Below are 9,069 nucleotides of genomic sequence, written 5' to 3'. Positions count from 1 at the left end.
TACATTGATTACGTTCTGGGGTACTCTCCAAAATGGTGGAAGACGGTAACTCTGGGAGAAGAATTGCTGAATAAATTATGTTGTTACTGTTTTCTTTGCGCAACATTTTCGTAAAATTATGGTTGAACCCCTGATGTCACATGGATTATTTTACCGATCTCCTTGCTACGTTTCTGAGCTTCGATCATGTTAGGATCCTTGCTGTCTATGAGAGGGTCAGAGAGCTCTCGGAATGCATCAAAAATATCTTAATTTGTGTTCTGAAGATGAACGAAGGTCTTACGGGTTTGGAACGACATGAGGGTGAGTAATTAATGACAGAATTTTCATTTTTGGGTGAACTATCCCTTTAATTTGGTTTAATGTAAAGTTTTTTTTTTTTTACATTTTAAAAGATGATTCAGTTGTTAAAGTTTTATGAATTAATTTGATTACCACAATTTTTTGGAAAATTTGTATAAAATCCAGATGAATTTAAGCAGATTTTGGAGATGGAAAAAAGGCCCCATTACTGTTAAAATTTGATGAAATGCTTCAATGATTAAAGGGACAGTTCACCCAAAAATGAAAATTACCCCATGATTTACTCACCCTCAAGCCATCCTAGGTGTATATGACGTTCTTATTTCAGATGAATGCAATCAGAGTTATATTAAAAATTGTGCTGGCTCTTCCAAGCTTTATAATGGCAGTGAATGTTGGTCGAGATTTTGAAGCCCAAAAAAGTGCGTCCATCCATCATTAAAAAGTGCTCCACACAGCTCTGGGGGGTAAATAAAGGCCTTCTGAAGTGAATGAAAGAAAAATATCCACATTTAAAACTTTATAAACCATAATCTCTAGTTTCCGCTAACTGTGGTACGCGCATTCACGAGAGAGTGGTGTTCCATGACGTAAGACGTAGTCTAAGCTCCGGTGAGAATATGCTAGTCTCGTGAGAACCAAGTTTTGTTTACAACAAAGGAAAACCATGGAAATCATCCCACATGTTTCTTTACAAATCTTAGTTTTGTACTTCTAATTTGTGACCGGTGTTTTGTTTTGCTCTCTTCTCTGCGCTTCTGCGTTCGTCACTTCTCACTGGAGCTTACGCTACACCTACGTCTTACATCATCCGCTGAACACCACTCTCTCGTGAACACACGCACAACAGTTAGCGAAAGCTAGAGATTACGGTTTATAGATACTTACACAAATGCATCGATTCACTTCAGAAGCGGAGCCTTGTGGAGCACTTTTTATGATGGATGGATGCACTTTTTTGGGCTTCAAAATCTCAACACCCATTCACTGCCATTATAAAGCTTGGAAGAGCCAGGACATTTTTTTATATAATTTCGATTGTATTCGTAAGAGAGCCATATATACCTAGTATGGCTTAAGGATGAGTAAATCATGAGATAATTTTCATTTTTGGGTGAACTGTCCCTTTAAAACTTACACTATTAAAACAGAATTCCGAAAATATTAAAATGGGAAACACAAAATTTCGGAAAAAAATTTAAAACAGAATCTGGGAAAAATAAAATGCATTTCATAGGACCATAGCCTTAGCAGGCGCCACAAGTTGCCCAAAATGTTAAATGAACAGGCATGCAAATGGAGACAGTGTGAATGATGGCTGTTCAGATTCTGTGGAAATCTGCAGACTCAAATTCCACTCACTCATTGTTCACCGTCCAACAGAAGTGATGAGTGAGTCACGTCCTGAAATCTCTGGCTTAACCTCTCGTTCTCTGTCCTGCAGGAGAATCAGGTTTGGGGAAGTCTACACTCATCAACTCCCTGTTCCTGACAGACTTGTATTCTCCAGAGTATCCCGGACCCTCTCACAGAATCAAGAAAACCGTTCAGGTAAGATCAGGCTGGATCTCTACTCTGACATCACTCTGATTCCCTCCACAAAAACACAGTAGGATTTTTCATTGGTTTTAGGATTATTGTAGAAAATAAGCTCTGTGACTAACAAAAGTTTGATTCTTACACATTTTGTTCATCATGACAATTTTCACAAATTAACACAACTTTATGGATTTTGATGCTTAAATACGATCACCAGAAGTAAAATGCTAAAAGTAGGCTATAAACGAAGTACACCACGGTCACATGAGTTCAGCATCACTACAATTAAGCTTCAGACAAGTCTTTCAGTCTTTAAAAAGATTTTCCCTGATAATGAGGCTGTGAAAGCAACCAGTGAGTAGATGAGTTTAGGCATTTAACCAAAAACACATTTAAAAAACCCATTAACCTCAGGAGGATGGAACTGAAAGTGCTAAAATGCAACTCGTTTATGGGTTTTGACCTACAAAAGTACGTCATTCCTGCAGCACTCTGTTTCACGCAGCTGGATCGCATATGCTTCAGTCTGTCTTCTGTAGGGTCGAATCTCTTGCCAAATCAGCAGTATTCTGGCATCGACCTAATATCAGACTTTTAACTTAGTGGCATCCCATTTCTCTGTGACGTGGCCTGCAGCTGTCAGTCAAATGAGCATTAGAACTGGATTGACAGGCGCTGTCGATCACTGTCAAACACAGGTGTGGCCCATCATCTGGCCACTGGCTTTTGTGGTATGCGGTTCGTCAGCTATTGTAAAGAATGCAGTGATCACAGCGCCACGCTGAAACACATATTTGAGGTGTTTTTGCAGTCAGCAAGACATGAGCCAGGTCTTAGGGGTTGCGTGGACCACTTTCATGAGGTACTTTCTTATCTTAGACTCTAGATTGGTACAGCTGTGTGAAATGCCATACAAAAGCTATCTTGATTGAGATGAGTGTGATACATTACGTAACTGTGCAGTCATAAGACTGTCATGGACAGAGATACACATGATGTACTGAAATCCTTTGCAATCCAACAGAAATCAGTTCATCTAGTTTTTGATGTTTAGGCAGCTAACGGTCCCAAATGCCAGGGGGATAAACTAAGGCTGCACGATTTGAGGAAAAAGCCTAATTGCAATTTTACATTTTTTAATTGTTTTTATGTAATTAGAAAAATACTCCAGCTTTGTTGTGCTTTTTTGTAAGGCTACACAATTTGGCCACAATTTTGTGGTTCTATATCTATATGGCTATAAAAATAAAATAAAATAAAATGAATAAATAAATATTAAGAAATAAAATAAGGAATTACTTTTGTAATATTTCACTGTAAAGTAAAAAAAAATCAATTATTTGAGATTGAGAATAATAATAATCATTTATAATAATACTATATTATTTAACAAAATAGGGGTCAAATTTTTCAGGCTTACAAAAAATATCAGGAAGGGGGCCAACACTTTTTCACACCACTGTATATATATTTCATATTTTTTGTAAGCCTGCACAATTTGACCCCTATTTTGTTTTTATGTATCAATACGGCTATAAAATCAATCAAGAAGTTACTATTGTAGACTTAATTAATATACAATAATATCTAATATTCACACAGGGCCATGTAGTTTTGGATTTTGTTTTCCCTTAATAATAAAAACCTTCATTTAAAACTGCATGTTGTGTTTACTTGTGTTATCTTTGACTAATATTTAAATTTGTTTGATGATCTGAAACATTAAAGTGTGACAAACATGCAAAAAAAAAAGAAATCAGGAAGGGGGCCAACACTTTTTCACACCACTGTATATATATTTCATATTTTTTGTAAGCCTGCACAATTTGACCCCTATTTTGTTTTTATGTATCAATACAGCTATAAAATCAATCAAGAAGAAGTTACTATTGTAGACTTAATTAATATACAATAATATCTAATAATAATAATAATAATGTTATTTTACATTACAACTAAAATTACAATACCTATATATTTATTGTTGTCTTAATTTCTTTATTTTCAAATGTTAAGCAATCATAACATGATATGCTGTTTTACAGTAGATGTGAACAGCGAGATGCAACTGTTGTTAATTACTGTCACACATCAGTGCATCTGCCATATTGGAAAGGTCAAAATCCGCCCATAAACGCATACAAACGAATTGATAGATGAAGTGTGTTATTAACACGCATTTTCTGACAATTCTCTAACAAACACCCACTTATAAAAGTAGTAACCATGGCAACAATCATACGGTCTGATTACTGAATGTGCAGATTGATGGGGGAAAACGCAGCTTTGATTATAACACCGCTCTGAAGAAGAAACAATCACTTACAATACATAACAGAAATCATTTGCACAGTAATCACTTTCGATGCTGGGCCAATTTAAAGTCATTTTTCATTTTAATTGTTAATCTAAAAATAAAATATACCAGCAAAATTAAAGCAAGTATCTATTTATAAATGTATTTATAAAGGGTTATGTATTGCATCTATAGGGGGTTAATATGACCTGCACAATCTATATAACCCTGAAACATTGACTGTTTCAAGATTGTGATAGTGGTGACTAGGGCTGGGCAATTTTCATTTCTATGTTTTTTTTATTTATTATTTTAATCTGAAATAGCCTAAAAGAGTCACACGAAACTGTCATTTCAACCAAACAACCATTGTAGCTGAAAAGACACAAAATATTTAAAAGGTTAGTTCACCCAAAAATGAAAATTCTGTCATTATTTACTCACCCTCGTGTCGTTCCAAACCTGTAAGACCTTCGTTTATCTTCGAAACACAAATTAAGATATTTTTTATGCATTCTGAGAGCTTTCTGACCCTCCATAGACAGCAAGGAAGGATCCTAACACGATCAAGGCTCAGAAACGGCTGACACAGAACAGCATACGTTGTTTACGTATCTGATACTCTCCAAAATGGCGCTATAGGATGACGCGGAGGAGACGAATTGTTGAATAAAGTCGTTATTGTTTTCTTTGAGCAGAAAAAGTATTCTCGTAGCTTCGTAAAACTATGGTTGAACCACTGATGTCACATGGATTATTTTAACGATCTCCTTGCTACGTTTCTGAGCCTTGATTGTGTAAGGATCCTTGCTGTCTATAAAGGGTCAGAAAGCTCTCAGATTTCATAAAAAAATCTTCATTTGTGTTCTGAAGATGAACGAAATTCTTACAGGTTTGGAACGACATGAGGGTGAGTATGTTAATCTAAAAATAAAATATACCAGCAAAATTAAAGCAAGTATCTATTTATAAATGTATTTATAAAGGGTTATGTATTGCATCTATAGGGGGTTAATATGACCTGCACAATCTATATAACCCTGAAACATTGACTGTTTCAAGATTGTGATAGTGGTGACTAGGGCTGGGCAATTTTCATTTCTATGTTTTTTTTATTTATTATTTTAATCTGAAATAGCCTAAAAGAGTCACACGAAACTGTCATTTCAACCAAACAACCATTGTAGCTGAAAAGACACAAAATATTTAAAAGGTTAGTTCACCCAAAAATGAAAATTCTGTCATTATTTACTCACCCTCGTGTCGTTCCAAACCTGTAAGACCTTCGTTTATCTTCGAAACACAAATTAAGATATTTTTTATGCATTCTGAGAGCTTTCTGACCCTCCATAGACAGCAAGGAAGGATCCTAACACGATCAAGGCTCAGAAACGTAGCAAGTAGATCAGTAAAATAATCCATGTGACATCAGTGGTTAATTTTACGAAGCTACGAGAATATTTTTTCTGCTCAAAGAAAACAATAACGACTTTATTCAACAATTCGTCTCCTCCGCGTCATCCTATAGCGCCATTTTGGAGAGTATCAGATACGTAAACAACGTATGCAACGTATGTACGCGGATACGTTGTTTATGTTCAGATCAAAGCGTAAACAATGTAAACAGCGTATCTGCGTACGGTGCTGCTGACACAGAACAGCATACGCTGTTTACGTATCTGATACTCTCCAAAATGGCGCTATAGGATGACGCGGAGGAGACGAATTGTTGAATAAAGTCGTTGCATACGTTGTTTACGTATCTGATACTCTCCAAAATGGCGCTATAGGATGACGCGGAGGAGACGAATTGTTGAATAAAGTCGTTATTGTTTTCTTTGAGCAGAAAAAGTATTCTCGTAGCTTCGTAAAACTATGGTTGAACCACTGATGTCACATGGATTATTTTAACGATCTCCTTGCTACGTTTCTGAGCCTTGATTGTGTAAGGATCCTTGCTGTCTATAAAGGGTCAGAAAGCTCTCAGATTTCATAAAAAAATCTTCATTTGTGTTCTGAAGATGAACGAAATTCTTACAGGTTTGGAACGACATGAGGGTGAGTAATTAATGACAGAATTTTCATTTTTGGGTGAATTAACCCTTTAATTCAACAAGTAAAATGCAGTAAAAGTCTAGTTTAAAATACTACATTATTTACAAAATAAAATAAAAACTATGAAGAATGGCGTTAATTAATTTAAATTTATATGCAAAAGTGTAACAAAAATGATACTGTGTTTTTACCTAAACAGGTAGCTAATTATTAATTGAGACAGTTTTATTTATTTATTTTATTTTTTATTTTTGTTTTTGACAATTTCAAATTTCAAATCTTTTATTCAGCAAATGTGCTTCAAACAGATCAAAAGTGACAAAAATGTGTCCTGTTATAAAAGATTTCCATTTCAAATAAATGTTCAAAATATATACACTTTCTGTTCTTCAAAAACCTTGAAAAAAAACATCACTGTTTCCACAAAAATATGAAGCAACAACTGTTTTCAACATTGCTGCTCAAGAAACATTTCTTATTATTATCAAATCAGCATATTCCTGGTCCACATTCCTTCTTTATAGATATTATATATTTACTTTTGATTTTGCTTAATATTTGCTTAGTTTATTTCCAGAAAAACAATGCTGTATATATGAGTCAGTATTCATATCTCTGCTATTAACCGTGTGAAATCAGTTTACATGCTGATGAAATACCAGTGTAAGAATCTGAAGCCTCTGCCGACAGATCAGTCTGATCGTATCTCTGCTCTCTGTTTTGTCCTGCACAGTAACAATGAACTTGTGTGTGGTTGTTGCCTCAGAGAATTCTGGGAAGTGAGTCAGAGAATCAGTATGTTACAATGTGATGTGTGCATGAGGAAGAGGAAGAGAAGCTTCATCGCTGACGTTTCTCACAGTGTTGCGTCAGTCTCATTGAGAGTAGTTATGTTGTTTATGTAAAGTGTTGGCAGTGCTTGACCGGTTAAAAGAGGAGTGTGAGTTTGTCTGTTCAATTCCTCAATACAGCAGTTTGTCTGTTTGTATTAAACTCAAGTAGTCTGTCAATACTGCTAATTGTCAGTGAGTGAACATGTCTTTGGCAGAGCTTGGAATTAAATACTAGTATTAAATGAAGCAGTGCAGACTTGTGCGGTCAGATATGTGAGTGTTGAGAGCTGAGAGCTGAGGCTTCGGCGGAGAAGCGATCTGTCCAGACCTTCATACCTGTGGACATCTGAACCCAGAGTCCTCGCTGATATCAGACTCTGAGGAGAGATGCTTGAAGGAGCAGTGAAGCTTGATCATCTCTCTTTGAGTCTGACTCTCTCTGGTTCAGTTTGTTTACTGAGATCTACTTTATAGTCTTGACATTGTCCTGTGGTCAGTTGTCTTAGATCTCAGATGTTTGTCTTTATGCCAAGCACATGACCATTCCATTTAATATAAGTATTAAAAAAAAACATCCACATTTAATTTCTTAATACATGTCTTTGGTCTTATTGTGACTCATCAATGCATGTTATGCTAAAGAAAATGTTTAAAATGTAGTAATTTTTCTAGAAACTTTGCTGTTGATAACAAAGACTCGCATTCGGTTTTTCCCTCACTCTGTTGTAATGTGTGCATATATTTTGAAGCATTATGGCAGTGTTATTCAAGTTTTATTTTATTATATACATTATTATATTATTATTTTTATTTATTTATTTTTTTGTTGGTGGTGGTGTTTTTCCCCTTCCCAGAGTTTTCAGTTTTATTTATTTATTTATATTTCTTTATTTCTTTTATTTATTTATTTATTTTTTTTTATGATGTTAATTTATTTTAATTAAATTAATTTGTTTTTTTTTATTTAGTTTGGCTGCTAAAGTTAAGTGATCTGAAGTTGGCATGAAATGAAAATGCATGTTATTACACTTATTGCAGCAATTCATCCTTATTTTTTTTTTTTTATCAAAATGTAATGCCTGTCACCTCAATCTCACATTCATTGGCCTCAAATCCAATCAACAACTGATGCATAGAACCAAGTCCCTGTCTTACTTTTTTATTATTTTAAATGTACTTTTTTGTTGTTTATTTATAATTTTTCTACTCAGTTACACTCAAATGCATGTCTAAAGCACTTTCAAGTTTTACTTGTGTCTGAAAAAAGGTTATTGTTGAGTCATCAGATGCATTGCAAATGTGGATTAGTGCTGACTTTAAAACATCCCAAATTAATAACTTAATTAGGGCTGGTGCTGATGACGCTCTGAAGTTGCTTGGTTCCAGCTGCCATTTCTGACAACAGTACGTCTGCTAGTGGCTTGAGAAGTCTAACCAGACCATCTCCCCTCCTCAGCTGCCTGCATCAGGTCAGGTGAGAAGAGGACGGCCCACGCCAGCTGCTTTGTGGCTGGGCAACTACTGTCACTTTTTCCATCAACACAGGAAGAACAAAGACCAATCAAAAGCAGCGGTTTGGTTTTTCTACTCCACCTGCTCAGTGTAGTCCACTCACAGGCAGAATTTCAGACGGTTGTAAAGCCAGTCAAGATGTTGTCATGGTTTGTACACATTTGCTGAGTGATTGCACTGGTGTGGCGTAATTATCAGGGTGATGTCACTGATGTGGAATTGTTTGGGAAGACAGAAGATACGGGATGGGTGATCACACCCCCGCATTACCTCAGATCATTCTTTCTGCATTTGTTGTTCCAGCACCGTTGAAGTGACTGCCTGAAACAACAGCCTGAAATGATGATTAAACAACAGGTTATCATCTGACAAAATCACAGCACGTGTGTCCAACATACACATTGAGATGTGTCATAAATATCCTAAAGAATAATAAGCCAAACTAGTTCAAACTGACCTATTTGTATTGCTTATTACTACAATAAACAGGTGTAGCTTAAAAAAAAAAAAATATATATACAGTATATATGT

General features: G+C 35.5%; 1 protein-coding gene across 1 annotated transcript in view; it reads left to right on the top strand.

The window, feature by feature from the left end:
• The window catches only part of LOC107745037 (septin-7), a 50,934-nt gene that overhangs the window by 10,486 nt on the left and 31,379 nt on the right, over positions 1–9,069 (top strand). Inside the window, exon 2 of the mRNA XM_016558867.1 lies at positions 1,748–1,854. Coding sequence (XP_016414353.1) covers positions 1,748–1,854 — 107 coding nt within the window. The remainder of the gene's footprint in view (positions 1–1,747; positions 1,855–9,069) is intronic.

This window comes from Sinocyclocheilus rhinocerous, unplaced genomic scaffold (genome assembly GCF_001515625.1).
Source record: "Sinocyclocheilus rhinocerous isolate Xijiao unplaced genomic scaffold, SAMN03320098_v1.1 scaffold438, whole genome shotgun sequence".
Classification (NCBI taxonomy): domain Eukaryota; kingdom Metazoa; phylum Chordata; class Actinopteri; order Cypriniformes; family Cyprinidae; genus Sinocyclocheilus; species Sinocyclocheilus rhinocerous.
This window is presented reverse-complemented; position numbering and strand designations above follow the sequence as displayed.